Here is a 20,009-nt window from a genome sequence, read left to right as displayed (position 1 = left end):
TTTCCCTAGATTTTGCAATGGTGTTATTAAAAGCAGTTTTAAAAATCTGTCGTATTTATCCCCATTCCATCTGTTCCATTCTTTTTGTACCTGTATTTTTTCAGTCGCTAGTGTTTTTCTACTAAAAATGTTTTTGGTCTCCGGCTTTTAGCATTTTGAAGAGGTTATCATTGTTCTAGGAGGTGTGTGGACCGTATTTTAAATCAGGCATGCGCCATTGATTAAATTTATTGATCGCCTTCTTGGCATCTTGGTGTGAAAATAAGCCACCACTTCACTGTCCTGTGCTGTATTTGGTTCCACTTTCCTCAGGGCTGAACTCTCGCACGTTTTCTGGGTGACCCCCACCCCGCCTTGGTTGGGGGGGCATGGGGGGGTTAGGGCACAGTTCTTTTGATCTGGAGCTGTGGTTTGTTTGCTGAGTGGAATTCAGATCTGAGTTCTTAGAATTTCGGATCGGAGTTGGAAACAAAACTAGCCTGTCATTGTGTTTGGTGATGTTGTCCTGACAGGCTTCAGCTCTGAACCCTATTTAGTCCACACAGCGAGCGGGTTTTCTGTTTTACGGGGACATGTGTGGAGCCAGTTGGCACGCGGAGCCTGCGTGCCCTGTCACGTGGGTGGACGCCTTGGGTCCCCGGCCCCCTCTCAGATGCTGGACGTCTGGGCTTTGGTGAATAACACTGAGAATGTTCTCAGCTTCTCGGTGCCAGTTGGCCGTGCAGGAGGGAGGTCCCGTGCTAAGGGGGACTCTAACTTTCCGAGAACTTTTCTCTGTCCAGCAGTGTTTTTACTATTATAGCAATGTTTATAATATTATAGATAATGAAGTTATCTGTAAAACCTTCTCTCTTTCACTGGCAATAGTTTTAAGTTATGGCCAAGTGTGGGGACCTCTGGTACTTGAACCTTAGGGCTGGGGCGCCAGGGGGCGATATGGAGCATCCAAACCCACAGGGGGCTTGGGAGGGAGGAGGTCTGTTTTCCTGGGGCGTCCAGCGCACCTCTGCCCCCGGGCTTGTCATCCCTCCTTTGCTTTGACCACGACGGACAGGAGGCTCAGGTGCACGTCCTGCCCATAAAGCAGCCACCTTCGGGCACCGACTTCTCTGGGCCTCGGCCAACTGGAGTAATAAAAACCCACCTCCTGGGGTTCTGAGAGTCACGTGCGTTAGTATATTGAAAGTACTTGGGCAGCGGCTGGGATTATGTAAACATGAGCTGTTGTCTCCTCATCACATCTGAACCTAAAAGACTTTTCACATCCAGAGAAGTTTCTACCATTTGGCCAAGAAGATGGAAATCTCCCATCTCTGCTCCAAGCACATAAAAAGGAGAGAGGAAAAAAATGTTTTTAAGTATTATTTTCACTTTTTAATCGACAGTTTTTCCTTTTTAAAATTTTTTATTTTTTATTTTTATATTCATTTCTATGATACGAATATTGGGTTTATGTATTTATAGTATACTATTAAATTATAAAGGTAAAATATTTAAATTTGAAAAATGAAAAACTTAGCTTTATTTTTTTTTGTTTCAATCCCATGTTGAAAATCTCTGCTGTGGCAGCAGAGTGGAAACCCAGGGCAAGGAGCCGCCCAGACCAGGAGACCCAGCGGGATTTCAGCCCGGTGGGGCCTGGGGCCAGACCCTCCAGGAGAGCTGGAGCTGGTCTCCGGTGGACCACCCTTCTCATGGCACCGGCAGAGGGAGGGGCCACAGCCGGCTCTGGGCTGTCATGAGAAACCCCCTGCTCAGCCCGAAGGCAAGCTGTGAACCCCTAAGCTCAGACTGCATAAAGAAGCCCCACAGATGAGTAGACAAACAGCCCCTCATAAAAACAGTTCAAACAAATGGGTGACCGATTTAAGGAAAAGAATCTGCAGGTGCCCGATGGCACCTGGAAAGGCACGCAGCCTCCTTGGCGATCAGGGGAACAGACCCCCAAATCCCATTTCTCCCCTGTCATCTCTGCAAACAGTACTGTTGCGGGTCCCCTGGCTGGGGGGTGGGGAGGGGCGGGTCTTTTTGGGGGGGCGGAGATGGCAGGATTTGAATCTTAGTTTCAGCTCAGAACCGCGTAGACTCGGGTTCAGATGCTGCCTGGCCTCCGAGGCCACGCCCCCGCCTCCCGCACGGTGGAGCGATGGGCGCCCCCTCACCCCCCCACCCCATGCGCAGGGATGACCGGGGCCTGTGGTCATTTCGGTGCGTGAGGTTGACCCTTTGTTACCCACGGGACAGTGGGGAGCAAGCCGAGCTCCCGAGGGGGTGTCTGGGAATGACCTCGGGAGGTGGCTGTGGGAGCCCCAGTTAAGCAAGGCGGATTGACCTGCATGTTTGCCTCCAGAGCCTCTGGAATGGTCTCTAATATGACAGTGGCGGGTTATCAGGCTGTGAATGCAAGAGGGCGGAGAGAACGCTGGAGCATATCAGGAAAATTAGGGTGGCAAGCAGAGGTGGCTGAGAGGGGCGAGGTGGGGCAGAGGCCAGCAGAGGGGGAGTGATGAGAAGTCAGCAGTTCCAGCAGGACCCTGGGATGGTCTTTCAGAGGAGGGGGTCCCGGTGGGAGATCTGTGTAAGAGGCATTTCCACCCTGAGAGCAGGTGCTAAGCTGCCCTCATCCATCCTGGTGGAAGAGGCAGGTGCAGCAGCCTGGATGCAGGGCTGAGGGGGTGGGTGGAGGGAGGGGAGGAGAGGCCAGGCTGACATCAGAGAGCAGGTGAGAGCCTGCAGCTCCCTGAACCACCTGCTTCTCAGATGGGAGGTTGCATCCGTCCTCACCGAGGCACATCCTGGGAAAGACCTCGCAGACCTGGCTGACCTCATCCCAGGAGACGGCCAGGATCCTGCCCACTCCCTCGCCCCTGGTTAAGCCCACCAGTTAAGCCCCTTCCCAGCTGCAGTGACCTTCCAGGTAGCTTTTCAGAACGGGGTCTTGGATATAACTTCAAAGAAAACAAGTCTCTGCCATTGGTCAAGGTCCCAGCAGGAAAAGGATGGCACACTCGGCTGGGGGCTAATAAAGGGACCCTTGACACAGATGTGAGCTGAGTCTAAGGAAACCAACAGGGGGTGGGCTGGCATGGGGTGGGGCAGGGCTGTCACCACCCTGAGCGTTTGGTAGAAGGAGGACCCTTTGTTAACTGGCCAGGAAGGCGGTGGGAGAGGGCTGACCTCTGTATCACTCTGCTCCAAAGATGGGAACCCGTCCACTGACTCAGACGAGGATGGGAGGCGGCTGATGAACCCACAGAGAACCGGCTTCCCGGGCCACGGTCTGCACCTGACTTTTTACCCTCAGACCTAAGGTTCTGAGGTTCGTAGCTGTTGCTTATCTCTACAAGTCATTGTTCACTCCTGCATGTTAGTTCATTGTGAATATATGACAATTTATTAACCTGTTCTCTTATCCGTGGGCCTTTGGAATATCTCCAGGTCTTTGCCTTTATCAGGAGATGCTACTGTGATCTTTCTTGATGCAGATTTTGACAGGATTCTCTCCAGGGTATAATGGCTCATTCATGGTTATGCCCATGTTCAATTTTACATGATACTTCCTAAACTGGTGCTTCCAGCTCACATGCCACCAACTGTGACAATATGGACAAATTAGTTACCGATTCTAGTCATCAACCTCTTCTTCTTTTTTTTTTTTTCTTTCTTTTTTTTGTCTTTTTGCCTTTTCTAGGGCTGCTCCTGCAGCATATGGAGGTTCCCAGGCTAGGGGTCTAATCGGAGCTGTAGCCACCAGCCTGCACCACAGCCACAGCAACACGGGATCCGAGCTGCACCTGCGACCTACACCACAGCTCACGGCAACGCCGGATCCTTAACCCACGGAGCAACGCCAGGGAGCGAATCTGCAACCTCATGGTTTCTAGTCAGATTCTTTAACCACTGAGCCACAACGGGAACTCCAACCTCTTCATCTTTCAAGTGGGTGTCAGAATACTGACTTTACGAGTATAGTGAGGCATCACTTTATAGCTTTTAGATGGAAGACTTTGTAAACTGTTCACTTGATAATAATAGTTGTGGTCACATCTCAAAATCACACGCCCATCAAAGCAGGACAAGAACGGTCTAAAGAGCCTTGCCCTGCACGCGGTCTTCTTCACTCACGTTGGTGGTGTGTCGTATTCTGCTGTGGCACAAGCCCAGTACGTGTGCCTCACAAAGTCATTTTTGCCTCCTGTCTTCCCTCAGAATGTATAATAAGATGTGGCATCAGACCCAGGAAGACCTCGGTTCTTTGCTTGTCAAAGAAGCCGAGAAGAGGACGGAGCCGCTCGGAACCCAAGCTTTCATCTTGCAGCTGTTGGCCACCTTCTACGTCAACTACGTGCAGATCTTCAGGGACCTGGAGGATGTCTATGACCAGATGGTCCATCCGCAGAAGCGAATCCTGATCCGAAAAATCCTGGACGGAGTGATGGGTCGCATCCTGGAGCTGAAGCACGAGATGGTCGAGTTGGAGTTGACTGAGTTTCAGTATTTTGATGACATCTTACAGGATCTCAAATTGGCTCCTGTAAGTACCCGGGGTTTCTTTGCCCGTTAGTTTCTTTTCGTCCTCAGTGAGCTATGTAGGCCTGTGACCAACATTCTGCAGGCTTTCTAGACACATTTACTAGCTGTATGTTGTGTTGAAAGTTGGGGTGTGGCCCTTCAGTGGGACCCTGGTGCCGTGGACAGGGATTGGGTCCCCTCGGTTTGGGGTCTTGTGGTCTCTGGACACTGGGGTTGCTGTGGTCCTCCCTGTCCCCGTGGGGTCTCTCCAGGCCTGTTGGGACGACCCTTTCGCAGATATCCTCCCGAAGTCCCATGGCAGTGCCCCTGCTTCTGTTCCCAGGAACATCTCTCTCTGGCACTGGCTTCCCATCCTCTCGCCTGCTGGTTCCTCATTCCCGGGAGGAGGCATCTCCTCGTTTGCTTTGGGTGGCTGGTGATTTGGGGTGGGAGGTGTTTAGCAGAGGATCGGCGAGCCTCAGATGCCAAAGGAGGGCTCCCTGCCACCTTCTCTCGTGCCCTGAGCCCTCCCTGCTGGCCCCTGTAGGCACAGTCCCCTCCCAGAACACTCTGTCCTGCGGCTGCCCTTCTGACCGCAGCGTCCGCGACGTCCAGCATCGCTTCCGACGCTGCCTGCCCGGATCCGCAGGGGCCGGTGACCCCTCGCCCCTGTGTCATGATTCATACGACTTCACTCTTCATTTCGAAAGGGAAGGTTCCCTAAAGCAGAATTTAAAAGGGAACGCATTCTGTTTTCTGCATGGGGTCCCATGTCGCTTCCTTTGGAAAAGATTCCGGCTTCTCTAAAGGCCGTGTTTCTCTCTGGGGTAAACTGTCCAGGGTTGTGACTGCACGTACTCGGAACGGACCAAAGAGAGTCACTGAAAGGAGGGCAGAGGTTGAAGGTCATCTCAAAACGTCCTTGTTTCCCGCGTTCCCGTGGAAGCGCGTGGAGCGAAGCCCTCGGTTTTCTAGGTCAGGAGCGCTTCCCCTCCCGCAGTGCGAGAATGTCAAGAACTGCCCGGAACGCGTGTGAAGTAACACCTGCAAGACTCAGTGTAGTGACGACGGTAATATTGGAGCATTCATTTCACTTGAAGAAGGTTAAGGAACATGCCTCCATGTAAGGAGGGAGCCGTTTATGAAGTGTCTCCTTCCGTTTTTCCCCTGCTTTTGACCATGCTTCAGCCCCTCTGCTCTGGCTCGTTCCTTGTCCTGAAGCCATGAGCGGTGAGAGGGGTGACCACATGAGCCACCTCATCCAGGAAGCCCTCCTGGATGCAGACTCTGACCTGCGTGTTCTGCCAGCCCTGGAGGGTGCTGGTGGAGCCGTGAGGTGGCCCTGAAGTCCAGGTGCTTAGGGGGTGCGTCCAACAGCCTCAGCGTGGACCCCAGGAGCAGCGCCCTCTGCAGGGAGACGCGTGTGGATCAGCCCCTGGGGACACTCGTGGGGTCCAGGTCCATGCTGCCGAGTGGCAGCCGGACCAGCCAGCATCCACAGTGGCTGTCGCCCATGTAGCCCGCAGTCCCTCTGTTCTGTGTTGGGCCAGCACCCAGCTTTTTGTGCAGTGCAACCCGCACCCCTGACCACAGCTCACTGGGTCAGGGCAGACGCCTTGGTCATGCACCTGTCAGTCCTCCCCTGAGAGATTCTGAACCCGGGACACGGAGAGACCAGTTTCTGTCTCCGAGTCTGTCATCACCCAAACCTGTAAGAAGTTGGAGTCTTTGCTCAGCAGATGCTCGGAAGCAGGAAGGTGCTCTTGAGAGAGAAAGAAAGAGAAGAAAGCGGGCTCATGGAGAGGAATAGACATAAACGCCCTGCCGTCCCGAAGGCGCCAACCTCCCAGGACACATCCCAGCTGCTGACGACACCCAGCCGTGGTCCTGCCCGGGTTCCAGGCGGCTCCCGGCCCTTCCATTAATGTCCCCTCTGGCTAAACTAGCCAGAAAGCCATTTGTGTAACCTGTCAGCTAAGGAGCCTTTCCTAGTAGGTCCCCCCAACGTAGAGAAATCTGTGGGGAGAAGGAGTTTCTCTGCCCCAGGGAGTTTCCTCCGACTCCCCCCCCCGCCCCCCGCAACAGAGAATGGGAGCCCCAGGGCAGCTGCGGTGGACGTAGAATGGATCCTGGATGGACAGGATGGACACCTGCCTTCCTTTCTTCCTTCCATTCTTTTTTTTTTGCTTTTTAGGGCTGCACTCGCGGCACATGGAGGTTCCCAGGCTAGGGGTCTAATTGGAGCTGCAGCTGTCGGCCTACACCACAGCTCACAGCAACACCGGATCCTTAACCCACGGAGCGGGGCCAGGGATCGAACCCGCAACCTCATGGTTCCTTGTCGGATTCGTTTCCACTGAGCCAGAACGGGAACTCCGCTCTCTTCCCTTCTCGATTGCTGTTTCCTCACCCTCCAAATCCTAACTGTAAGTTTATGGTCCTGCCTGGACCAGATGGGGCCTTGTCAATACAGTTTTATCTTCAGATTTTAAAAGGCCCAGCGCTTGAACGAGCTTATAATGAAGTCACAGCATTAAATAAAAGTGTGATCATTCTCTTCTGTGCACGCTCACCCACCAGGACCCAGAGGCTCAGTCCAAGTTCATCCCCAATCTAATGGAAGCACCTAAGGAAGTTTTGGTTTTCCGCAACACCTGCTACTTCCCAGAAGTTCAGGAATACCACCCACCAAGTCCTAAAAAGACGTCCCTTTATGCTAAAGTGCTTATTCAAGGAAAGGCCTGTTCAGAATTCCCTGGACTGCGGAGGTGTGGGGAGCTACACCACAACGGGAAAAAGGGGAGCTGATACCAAGAACCAGAACCTTAGCTTCACCCGAGTCAACTGGTCTATCAGAAGGTAGCCAGGAGCATCTCAAAGCATTTCTAGGACAGTGCTTTTCAGTGGCGTGGGGCCAAGGGCCCCCCATATCCTTGAATAACCTTTCTACACGCCTGATTATTGACCTTGGAATGGCAAACACTCATTTGAACTCCACTAATTTGAAATATCTGGTAATATTTCAGAAGAACAGAAGTTTATACTTATTGTATAGAAACAAGTTTCCTAATAAATTAATTTTGTAAATAATTTTTTAATGGGATAATTTGGTAAAAATAAAATCAAATTTTTTTAATGCAACCATTTACATACAAATAGCTGACAGTGCTAATGATAAATTATTAGGTTTAATTCAAAGAGCTCTACAGCTCAATTCTTTGCTATGCTTTCTTATTTTTTTATTGTTATTTTCCCAATACAATCAATTCTTTGCTATTCTGATTTGCATCATTATTTTAGATAGGCTCAGATAATTTTTTTTAAGGAACTCACTAAGCTATCATTAGTTAATTGAGGCCTAGTTGATATGAACTACTGGAATTTCTTTTTTTTTCTGTCTTTTTGCCATTTCTTGGACTGCTCCCGCAGCATATGGAGGTTCCCAGGCTAGAGATCAGAGCTGTAGTCACTGGCCTACGCCAGAGCCACAGCAACATGGGATCCCAGCTGTGTCTGCGACCTACCCCACAGCTCATGGCAACGCCAGATCCTCAACCCGCTGAGCAAGGCCAGGGATCGAACCCGCAACCTCATGGTTCCCAGTCGGATTGGTTAACCACTGCGCCACGACGGGAACTCCGGAACTACTGGAATTTTACAGTCACCATCATAGCCGAACATGGTTACGATTCAGCCTTTGGACTTGACTTGTGTCTCCGTAGTCGGAGCCACCTCTCGTCACGCCACCGGGCTCATCCCCCTTAAATAAGAGGATGGAAAGTGAAGTGAGTCCCTTCGATGCCCTGTCCTTCCCGTGAATGTTATTTTATTTACTTAATTTTTTAACAGTTGTTTCCCCAATACAGTTTCTTTCCTCCTGCACAGCCAGGTGACCCAGTTACACCTACCCGCACACACTCCATTTTCACACATTATCCTGCTCCATCACAAGTGACTAGACAGAGTTCCCAGTGCTACACAGCGGGATCTCATGGCTCATCCATTCCAAAGGCAATCGTTGGTGTCTGTGAACCCCAAGCTCCCCAACCGTCCCCCCCTTCCCGTGAATTTTAAATGGATTTGAGTCCTGGACTCTGTGGCCGCAATGCTCTTTTTCTTGTTCTTTCTCTTCTGCAGCAGCAATTAGATATTCCCATACCCAAGTATTTTTTGAAGGAGAAGTTGGAAGTCGTAAAAGGAAGAGAAAAAATCCTCTCTCAAATATTAGCCGACACTGGATTCAGCTTATCCGACAAGGTTCGTACGTCCCTGTAACCAACATTGTTGCATAAATCTCTAAAACCTCCTTTTCTGCTGCTCCTAATTGTGTGAGAAACAAGTTGGCGATTTTCACGCTGAGGAAAAGCAGCTCCCTTTCCCCGGGGTTCTTCAGACGGTAAGAAGTAGCCAAAGTTTTGGATGTGTTTTGGATGAGTCATGACTGTTCTTTTCCAGGAACTTAGACCTCAAAGCCTGGTACTTTGTCGGTTAAGTCAGAACCTCTGAGGTTGAGTAGATTATGGACTCAGTGTAATGGCTCATCTCAAGTTCACGGGGCCTCTACCGTCAGAAGCTGAACGTGGTTCATATAAAATAATCACGCACTGAGATAACGAGGAGCTTAAAAACTTAGGACACTTTCTGAAAACGCGGATTGACCTTTTGTAACTTCGAGTTGAGTGGCGCTTGGATCACCTCGAATGCACTGTCTCTGGGGAAAGTGGGGCTCCTTAGAGGTTCCCCTGAAAGCCAAGAGCAGAACCCAGTCACGCTCTGGCCCCGTCCCTCCTGCATCCCCATATCCATGCACCTGCACCCTCTTGCCGCCCCCACAGCCGTCCTAGCTCCCACTCTTACCTCCTTCTCCTGGGTTCGGCCAGCATCTCCCCTGCAGCCTGTCCAGAGGCGCTGAGGCATCCCAGTGACGGCCCTGCCTGAAGATCAGGGCCTCACACCTCTGGCTGGTCTTCATGCCTGAGCACTGAGGCAGCATGTTGCCCATCTGCACGGGGACGGTTCACAGTGACAGGGGCACCTTTGGTAGGGATGCAGAGATTGTGGGTGCAGCCAGGACGCACAGGGCAAATGGTACCTTGTGGTGCTTCAGCCCTGGGGGGCACTGTCAGCTGGGCCATGCAATGATGGACAATTCCAGGTGCACCCAGAACAGCAGCGGGAGGGAGAAGCAGTGCCCCGTGTGCCCACCGCAGGAAACAGGAGAAGTACGTGTGCTGTTAGCAGCACACACACCTCCACCCTGCTGTCTGGGCTGCTGCACAGGCGGCTGCAGGCTGCACAGAGGGCTTGCTCTTTTTGCTCCGTCCCTGTCGCAGTGGTCCCCATGCTGCAGAGCCCCGTGTGACACCGCATCCCTCAAGAAACCTTCCCTCTTGGGAGTTCCCGCTGTGGCTCATCGGGCTATTAACCCGGTTGTATCCATGAGGACGCGGCTTCAGTCCCTGGCTTCTTCGCTCAGTATGTTAAGGATCCGGCGTTGCCGTGAGCTGTGGTGTAGGTCACAGGCACGACTGGGATCTGGCGTTGCCGTGGCCGCGGTGTCGGCCGGCAGCCACAGCTCCAGCTCAGCCTTTGGCCTGGGAACTTGCGTATGCCGCAGATGCGGCCCTAAAAAAGAAAAAAAAAAGAGAAAGAAAGCTTCCATGATGCACCTCCCCCAGCGGCCCCTCCCTCCTCTACCCCTTCTCTGAACAACCCGCCCCTCTTCTGCGTTAAACATTCCTCCAAGTGGATTCCTGGGATCATGCCTGGGGGTCCGTCCAGCCATCCCTTCACCACTGTGCTTCTGTGCCCTGGGCACGTCCTTCAGTGGCCCCACCCCAGAGTCTCTGGCCCAAAGCGTTAACAGGTGGCGCAGAATCCCCTGAAGATCTGGGGGAGGCGGAGAAGGGAGGTCCCATGACACGCTGCGGTGAACCCCCCGGGGGCTCTCTGCTGTTTCACTCCCTGCTGTCCCTCTTGCTTTGTGCGGGGTCCGTGGCCAGAGGGCTTCTCCCCCTCCCTTCTCAGCATCCTCTCCTCCTCAGGTCAAGCCGTTCATTCCTCTCTGCCCCAGGCCCTGTTTCAAGGGTACCTGAGGATGCTGAGCACAGCACAGGGCTTCTGGGCAACATCCCGGGCACCTGTGTGCCTCTGCCAGGCCCTTCAGTGCCTCGTGGGACCCCCACTCTCTCCTCAAGCTGCTTATTTCTTACAGACATAAGCAGTGTATGTACCCCATGAAGAATTTTGATAAGTGAGAATTACTGTCCACTCCTACAGTGATTCTGCAGTGATCACATGCAGTCCAGTGCTTTTGACTCTTGGGGCCTCCACGGATGTTCAGAACTCTTTGTCGGGTTGAGTAGACAGTTCAAAGCCCTGGCAAGTATTCCACGAGGGCTGTAAGTATTTCTACGGGGTGGAAAGGAAGGAAGGCAGTGATAACGTACGTTCGCTGGGCACCTGCTCCCTGCTGAAGGTTCTTACCTACACCATCTAATTTCACACCAGCCGAGAGTCACTTCATCCAAAAGTGAATGCAAAGCACCTTATTGAACAGGTGCTCTCACTACAAATTTGAAGCCGCAGGGCCTCACTGAGAACAAAATTCTGAGCTGCTGCTCTGTGAAGGGGGGTCCAGGGCCCGCGCAGAGGGCAGAGGAGGCTTTAGGGGAAAGATGGTGGCCCATCTTGCTTCCCATGGGCTCTAACCCTTACTAACTGTGGGAATTTGTGTCAATTATTCTGTTTTCAGCCTCAGTCTTTTCTCTCTTTTTTTTTTTTTTTAAACTTTTAGGGCCCCACCTTCGGCATAAGGAGGTTCCCAGGCTAGGGGTCTAATCAGAGCTATAGCCACCGGCCTACACCACAGCCCTGGATCCTTAACCCACTGAACAAGGCCAGGGATCAAACCCACAACCTCATGGTTCCTAGTCGGATTCATTAACCACTGAGGCACGACGGGAACTCCCAGCCTCTGTCCTGGTCTCAGGTGGTCACAGGAATACCTGTGTCGGAGGTAGCTTTGTGAATTGGGTGAGGATGCATGTGACAAAGCATCTGGCATCTGTAGGTTCTCAGTAAATGTCCCTTCCTGGTGTCCCCCGCTTGCCCCGCTTCTCTTCATGACACAGAGAAGCGACAGTCCTGGGAAGCTGTGGCCGGGGGAGGGGGGCAAATGAAGCCCCCTTGCCTGCACCCGCAGCGTCTTGCCCTGGATCCTGATGTGGCCGTGGCTGCCCTCGGAGGCCTGGAAAAGGACTTGGCCCAGGATTGGGGGTTTTTCTGATTCTGATTCCAGCGGCCTCTCCCTGTGCCTGTGCCGGAGGCTCTGCCAAGCCAGGTCCACGCTCCAGCTCCTCCCTGGCTCCAGGGACCGCCAGGCACCTCCCACCTGAGCCCACGTGAGCTCACAGGGACCCTGGAGCCCCCAGAAGCCTTGTTTGTCTGTCCCTTTACTCAGAACACCGCCCTGCCCCTCACCCAGCGACTTTGCTTAAACACACCCGCCTGAGATCTCCCAAGAGGCCTGAACCTGACTTTCTCCTTCTCCACAGAACCGGTCACATTCAGATGTTTTAACATGCAAATGTGCTCAACTCTACTTTAATTAAAAAATGTCCTTTAAAAATGCAAATGTGTAGGTACTGGCAGGCCTGTCATGTATGGAGTTAAGTACTCCTCAATGATGTTGTATTAGTCACGCTCACCAGATCATTCTGGAATTCATTTTGAAGTCAACCTTTGACTTCATCTGTATCTCACATTTTATTTTATTTAAAGTGATTTTTATTTTTTCCATTAGAGTTGGTTTAGAATGTTCTGTCAGTCTTCTGCCGTACAAAGTGACCCAGTCACACACACACATGTACATTCTTTTTCTCCCATTCTCCGCCATCCTGCTCCATCGTAAATGACTGGATAGAGTTCCCAGGGCTGTACAGCGGGATCTCGTTGCGGATCCACTCCACAGGCAATCGTTGGCACCTCTTAACCCTTATATCTCACATTTTAAGTTCGCAGAGGTATGTTTTTCACTTACGTATTTCTGCTACTAAGTTAATGACACATTGATAGCAATTTCAAGGTTATTTCAGTCTTTGATCGCCACTTCTAGTGTCACTTGCTGCCAGCCTCAGACATTGTGGAGCTAATTTGTATTTTGTTCAGAATGGTAGCGGAGTGCTTAAAAATGGGGCCACGGCCTGAGTGTGGCATATCACCAAAATATACCTAATTCACGGGAAAACGATTCGTATTGAATGGCTGTCATACTCTTGGTCAGCAGCGTGGAGTTGGCAGGTGGGGTTAGAGGCAAGCGCGTGATTTGCTGAAATCACTTGAGGTCATGAAGATGTTTAAACATCTATTTATCTTTTTTTTTTTTTTTTTTTGCAGAAATACCCTATAAAGCCTATGCCCCTGGAAGAGGCAGTTAAAGTGATCCAGGTTTCCGAGAGGGCACGGCAAGGGCGCCTCCGAGCCATGTTCATGAAGCAAATCTATCTTCAAGACTGCAGAGCGAAGCAGGCCAGGTTGTCTGGCGAGAAGTTTGCAGACATGGGGGCTGCCGCGCTGCGTATCCAGAAGGTGTGAGTGCGATGCCCTTGGCCTCGGGGGACAAGGGGTGATGCAGCTGGCGACACCGGCCAGGGGTGGGCTGAGCTTCGAAACTCAAAATTCCCGAGTCCCACCTCTAGAAGAACTGGACTCAATGCCAGAGTGATTGATTATCTTATCTCGGGGAGACAGTTAAGCAAGCCTGGTTCTAGTGTGTACATTTTATTATAAATAGGTATGAAACTCAGGGCATTTTATTGACTTTTTTTTTTTTCCTTTGCTTCTTAGGGCTGCACTTGCGGCTTAGGGAGGTTCCCAGGCTAGGGGTCAAATCGGAGCTGCAGCTGGCAGTCTACACCACAGCCGCAGCAACACGGGTCCGAGCCGCGTCTGCAACCTACACCACAGCTCACAGCAATGCTGGATCCCTGATGCACTGAGCAAGACCAGGGATGGAACCTGTATCATGGATACTAGTTGGATTTGTTTCTGCTGGGCCACAACAGGAACTCCCTTTTGACATATTTTTGAAGCTCACTGATAACTGTTGGAACGAAGGTTGCTATGCAAGCCCTCACTGAATTTAAAACTATATTTGCTCAGAGACATGTCCTTGCAGAAGGGGCAGGGTCATAGGCTTGCAGAGGCTTATGTCATTCGCAGAAATTCCAGTGACCAGACACAGATGTCCCTTGCAGACAGACCCTTGAGGCTTCCTTCCCGCTGTCAGATGAGCGCCTCCGTTTACACCTCATTTGTTTTCAAATGGGACTGAGTTTGCATGCGGAAAAATGCCCCGAAGGTGGCAAGGTGACACAAGTTAGAATGAGACTGCAGGGAAAGTAAGTATACAAAAATAAAATCGAGCCAGAAGCTCAGGACTCTTGTCCCTGATTGTGTTTAAGTGGGAGTCGGGGTCTGAAAGCAGGCAGAGACCGACAAAGACTGTTTTCTTTCTTCTGTGGGGATATAAAATTTTTAAATTTAATTGATTGACGTATAGCTGATGGACTATGTTATATTAATTTCTGCCGCACTGCAAATGCTTCAGTTATACAGACACTTCTTCACATTCTTTTCCATTATGATTTGTCACAGGACATGGAATAGAATTCCCTGTGCTCTACAGAAGGACTTTGCTGTTTGTCTGCTTTTTTTTTTTCTTTTTTAGGGCCACACCGGTAGCAAATAGAATTTCCTGGGCCAAGGTAATTCCGTGGGATCCAAGCCACCTCTTCCACCCACGCTGCAGCTCGCACCAATACCAGATCCCTAACCCACCGAGTGAGGCCAGGGATCGAACCAGCATCCTCACAGAGACAATGTCGGGTCCTTAACCCACTGAGCCTCAACGGGAACTCCTATTTACCCATTCTTTATATACCAGTCTGCATCCACTAACCCCAAACTCCCAATCCATCCCTCCCCCGCCCACCTCCCGCTTTGCAACCACAAATCTGTTCTCTATGGGATACAGTTTTAAATGAAAATCTGAGTTCAGAGTTGAGTTGTGTAGCTCATGGTTGTGACTGTGCTCTATTTCTCCATGGTACAGTAGGCATTTTTCTTTTCAAACCTTGGCCTGCCACCCTTAGATATGGCCCTACGCTCCTTCAATGGGGAAGTTTCTCTTGAAGAGGAGTTCCCACTGTGGCACAGTGGGTTAAGAATCCAACTGCAGAGGCTCAGGTTCGATCCGTGGCCTGGCACAGTGGGTTAAAGGATCCAGGGCTGCTGCCGCCGCGGCTTGGATTCAGTCCCTGGCCTAGGAACTTCCATATGCCATGGGTGCAGCCATAAAAAATTAAAAAATAAATAAATAATAAATAAATAAAATAGAAGTTTCTCTTAAAGAAAAACAAAATTTAATGGAGTGCCCTTTTCGACACAGTGGTTAACAAATCTGGCATCCTTGAGGACGAAAGTTTGATCCCTGCCCTTACTTAGTGGGTTAAGGATCCGGCGTTGCAGTGAGCTGTGGTGTAGGCCGGCAGCTATGGCCCTGATTGGACCCCTAGCCTGGGAACCTCCATGTGCCGCAGGTGCAGCCCTATGAAAAGCAAAAAAAGAAAAGAGAAACCAATTTTAAGAAGCACGGCATCGTGATTTGGTTTATCTGTGTTTCAAAATGACTTCGCAGAGTGAGAATTGCCACGTGCGCCCCCACACAACGGCTCTCTTCTCTTGTAAGGAGAGCCGTTCAGCTCCGCCCTCTCAGCAGAGTCCCCAGGTATAAAATCGGGCATGGTTGACCCGCAGCCGCGCTGGACGCCGTCTCCCCGGACCGTGCTCATCTCCCCGGAAGTTTGTGGGCCTGGACCACCTCCCCGCTTCCCTCCCTCCCGCCCCGGCGGCCGCGCTCTCCGCGTCTCCGTATTCAGGATGTTCAGATTCCCACCTAGAAGTGAACCCATGAAGCACGTATCTCTCTCTCTGTGACTTATTTCTCTTGGCATCGTGCTCTCCACACTCCGTCTTGTCGCAAATGGCAGCATTTCCTTCTCTCCGTGGCTGGGCGGTATTCCAGCGTGTGGGGGACCGCATTGTCTTTATCCACCCCTCCATCCACGGAGGTTAGGAGGTTTCCATGTCTGCCTGTTGTCGCTAATCTTACAATGGAGCTCCTTCCCGTCCTGGCTCAGTGGAAGCGACTCCGACTAGCATCCATGAGGCCGCAGGTTCGATCCCTGGCCTCGCTCCGCGGGTTAGGAATCCAGCGTTGCCGTGAGCTGTGGTGTTGATCTCAGACCCAGCTCGGATCTGGCATCGCTGCGGCTGTGGTGTAGGCCTGCGGCTACAGCTCCAATTCACCCCCTAGCCTGGGAACCTCCATATGCCGCAGGTGCGGCCCTAAAATTAAAAATAATAATATTGCAGTGAATGATTGGGTGCATGTATCTTTTCAAATTACTGTTTCCCTTTTGTCTAGATCAAGAGCCAGGAGTGGAATTCCTGGACCATATGGTGGTTCTGTTTTTCAGGTTTCCGGGCGTCTGCGTGCTCTTTTCCATGTGGCGGTCCCCAGTTACATCCCCGGCAGTGCAGGAGGGCTGCCTTTTCCTCCCATCCTCGCCAGCGCTTGTTATCTCTTGTTCTTTTTGCTCAGAGCCATCCTAACAGCTGTGAGGCTGCCGCTGGGTCAGCAGTGGGCTCTGCAGTTGCTAGCAGGGTCTGGAGCAAGGCTGGATCCTTCTTGTCCCTGGGTGGACAGAACTGCCTTAGAACCCCTTGTTCAGTAAGGGGACGTTGGGACGCGAGTCCACGTCAGGATCCACAGCTGGGTCGTGGGGCAGTGGACAGCGGGGTAGACCACTTCTGTGATGCATTCTTTCTTTAAAAATGTTGCCTCTGATCACAGAAGGAAAACCACTCCATCCGCGCGCGCACACACACGTGTACAAGCCTGCCTGAACTGGAATCGCGCCACTTGGAATGTGCAGATGATGTGAGAGAGACGCTATGGACCCTGTTTTCTTTCTTTGTCATGTACTCACCGGGTGACCATCTGCTTGTTTTTAGGTGTGGCGAGGCTTCCGTCAGTGCAAGAGAACCGAGAGGGAGAGAGAAGAGGAGATGATATTCCTGGGCATGGTACGTTCTCTTACCGACCAGATATGCATCTGGTGTCCTTAAGGACAATAGAACCTGCAAGGCTTGTGTCTTCCTTAGAGAGTTTCGGAAAGAAGAAAGGAGAGCAAGATGCATGACGGATGACTTTAGAGAATGCAAGCGCCTGTATTAAATCCCCTGCCCGGGCATCGGAGTCAGCAGGGTCGTGTTGGTATTCTGTTAGAATATGCAGGGATACCTTGCCCCGTGGCCTTTTTTTAATGCGAGATAAAAATACTGATGTAGCGGGAGTTCCTGCTGTGGAGCAGAGGTTAAGAATCTGACTGCAGCTGCTCAGGCTGCTGTAGAGGCACAGGTTCAATCCCCAGCCTGGCGCCGTGGGTTAAAGGATCCTGTGTTGCCACAGCTGTGACTTAAGTGGTAGCTGTGGCTAGAATTCACTGTCTAGCCCGAGAACTTCCATATGCCACAGGTGCAGCCATAAAACTAAAAAAAAATAAAAATAAATACTGATGCAGCAACACTGATCAATACAATGCTGGAGTCTTTGAAAATCCTTTATTTTTTATTTTTTAATAATGATTTATATTTTTTCTATTATAGCTGATTTACAGTGTTCTGTCAATTTTCTGCTGCACAGCAGGGTGACCCAGTCACACATACATGTATACATTCTGTTTTCTCACATTATCAAGCTCCATCATGAGTGACCAGACATAGTTCCCAGTGTTATACAGCAGGATCCTAATGTTTATCCATTGCAAAGGCTATAATTTGCACCTATTAACCCCCAATTCCTACTCCCTCCCCCCTCCCCCTTGGCAACCACAAGTCTGTTCTCCAAGTCCATGAGTTTCTTTTCTGTGGAAAGGTTCATTTGTGCTGTGTATTAGATTCCAGATATAAGTGATATCATATGGTGTTTGTCTTTCTGACTTACTTCACTCAGGATGAGAGTCTCTAGTTCCATCCATATTGCTGCATATGGAATTATTTTGTTCTTTTTTATGGCTGAGTAGTATTCCATTGTGTATATACACCACATCTTCCTAATCCAGTCATCTGTCAGTGGGTTGTTTCCATGTCTTGGCTATTGTGAATAGAGCTGCAATGAACATGCGGGTGCATGTGTCTTTTTTAAGTAGAGTTTTGTCCAGATAGATGCCCAAGAGTGGGATTGCTGGGTCATATGGAAGTTCTATGTATAGATTTCTAAGGTATCTCCATACTGTTCTCCATAGTGGCTGTACCAGCTTACATTCCCACCAAGAGGGCAAGAGGGTTCCCTTTTCTCCACCCCCCTCCTCCAGCACTTGTTATTTGTGGACTTATTAATGATGGCCATTTGGACTGGTGTGAGGTGATATCTCGTGGTAGTTTTGATTTGCATTTCTCTGCTAATCAGTGATGTTGAGCATTTTTTCATGTGCTCGTTGGCTCTCTGTATATCTTCCTTGGAGAAATGTCTATTCAGGTCTTTTGCCCATTTTTCAATTGGGTTCTTGGCTTTTTTGCTGTTGAATTGTATAAGTTGTTTATATATTCTAGAGATTAAGCCCTTGTCAGTTGTATCATTTGAAACTCTTTTCTCCCATTTTGTAAGTTGTCTTTTTGTTTTCTTTTTGGTTTCCTTTGCTGTGTAAAAGCTTGTCAGTTTGATTAGGTTCCATTGGTTTATTTTTGTTTTATTTCTGATGCTTTGGGAGACTGACATGAGAAAACATTTGTAAGGTTGATATCAGAGAATGTTTTTCCTATGTTCTCTTTCAGGAGTTTGATGGTATCTTGTCGTAGGTTTAAGTCTTTAAGCCATTTTGAGTTTATTTTTGTGCGTGGTGTGAGGGTGTGTTCTAGTTTCATTGTTTTGCATGCAGCTGTCCAGGTTTCCCAACAATACTTGCTGAAAAGACTGTCTTTTTCCCATTTTATATTCTTGCCTCCTTTGTCAAAGATTAATTGACCCTAGGTGTCTGGGTTTATTTCTGGGTTCTCTATTGTGTTCCATTGGTCTGTGTGTCTGTTTTGGTACCAGTATCACACTGTCTTGATGACTGTGGCCTCGTAATATTGCCTGAAGTCTGAGAGAGTTATGCCTCCTGCTTGGTTTTTGTTCCTCAGAATTGCTTTGGTAATTCTGGGCCTTTTGTGGTTCCATATAAATTTTTGGATTGTTTGTTCTAGTTCTGTGAAAAATGTCATGGGTAATTTGATAGGGATTACATTGAATCTATAGATTGCTTTGGGTAGTATGGCCATTTTTACAATATTAGTTTTTCCAACCCAGGAGCATGGAATATCTTTCTGTTTCTTTACATCCTCTTTAATTTCCTTGATTGTTTTAGAGTTCTCAGCATATAAGTCTTTTGCCTCCTAGGTCAGGTTTATTCCCAGGTATTTGATTTTTGGGGGTGCAATTTTAAAGGTACTATATTTTTGTATTCCTTTTCTAATATTTCATTGTTAGTGTACAGAAATGCGACTGATTTCTGAATGTATATCGTATATCCTGCTACTTTGCTGAATTTGTGGATTAGTTTGAGTAGTGTCTTTAGGCTTTTCTATCTATAGTATCATGTCATCTGCATACAGTGACAATTTTACCTCTTCTCTTCCAATTTGGATACCTTTTACTTCTTTTGTTTGATTGCTGTGGCTAGGACTTCCAATTCTATGTTGAATAAAAGTGGTGAGAGTGGGCATCCTTGTCTTGTTCCAGATTTTAGTGGGAAGGCTTTCAGCTGTTCTCCATTGAGTATCATATTTGCTGTGGGTTTGTCCTAAATGGCTGATCATATATAAAACTCTGGTGATGCTAGTCAAGAAGAGAAAAGAAAACACAGTATGCCATATACAACCACAGATACTACTGTGTTAAAAACTCAGTATCATGCGTAACCATGGTAATAAATACATTAGCAAGTATGGAATGGAGAAGATGGCCTAGGGAAGTATAAATATCAAAACTGACCAAAGGGGTAAAATACCTAAATAACCCAATCACTCTAGCAAATGCAGAAAAGATTTTCTAGGTCCCTCGGCATCAGTGAGAAGCAGATGCCAAGAGGGAATTGGATGGGCACGAGTCTGACCAGCAGAAGGTCTGTGGAGGACAAAGCAAGAGGTGCAGGGGAGGTGGGCAACCTTCAGATGCAGGTGTGGGGACCCTGGAGTGGGGGGGGTGAAGAAGGGAGAGTCTGGCAGGTGGTGTGGTTCCAATAAAGGCCTCCGTACTCACAAAGCGAGAGAACCCTTCATGATGGCGCCCAGGTTGGGCAAGGACCCCAGGGACAAGTTCAAGGTCAGGGCCCGCTAAGGAGGGTTTCTGTCCGTTTGTAATTTACAGATATTAAAACCACTTAGGACGTTTT

General features: G+C 49.7%; 1 protein-coding gene across 1 annotated transcript in view; it reads left to right on the top strand.

Annotated features, from left to right (window-relative positions):
• Nucleotides 1-20,009, top strand: part of IQCA1 (IQ motif containing with AAA domain 1) — a 169,544-nt gene that overhangs the window by 5,692 nt on the left and 143,843 nt on the right. The window contains exons 2-5 of the mRNA XM_013984621.2: nt 4,210-4,534; nt 8,650-8,769; nt 12,910-13,101; nt 16,591-16,662. Coding sequence (XP_013840075.2) covers nt 4,210-4,534; nt 8,650-8,769; nt 12,910-13,101; nt 16,591-16,662 — 709 coding nt within the window. The remainder of the gene's footprint in view (nt 1-4,209; nt 4,535-8,649; nt 8,770-12,909; nt 13,102-16,590; nt 16,663-20,009) is intronic.

Source organism: Sus scrofa, chromosome 15, assembly GCF_000003025.6.
Source record: "Sus scrofa isolate TJ Tabasco breed Duroc chromosome 15, Sscrofa11.1, whole genome shotgun sequence".
Lineage (NCBI taxonomy): Eukaryota > Metazoa > Chordata > Mammalia > Artiodactyla > Suidae > Sus > Sus scrofa.
This window is presented reverse-complemented; position numbering and strand designations above follow the sequence as displayed.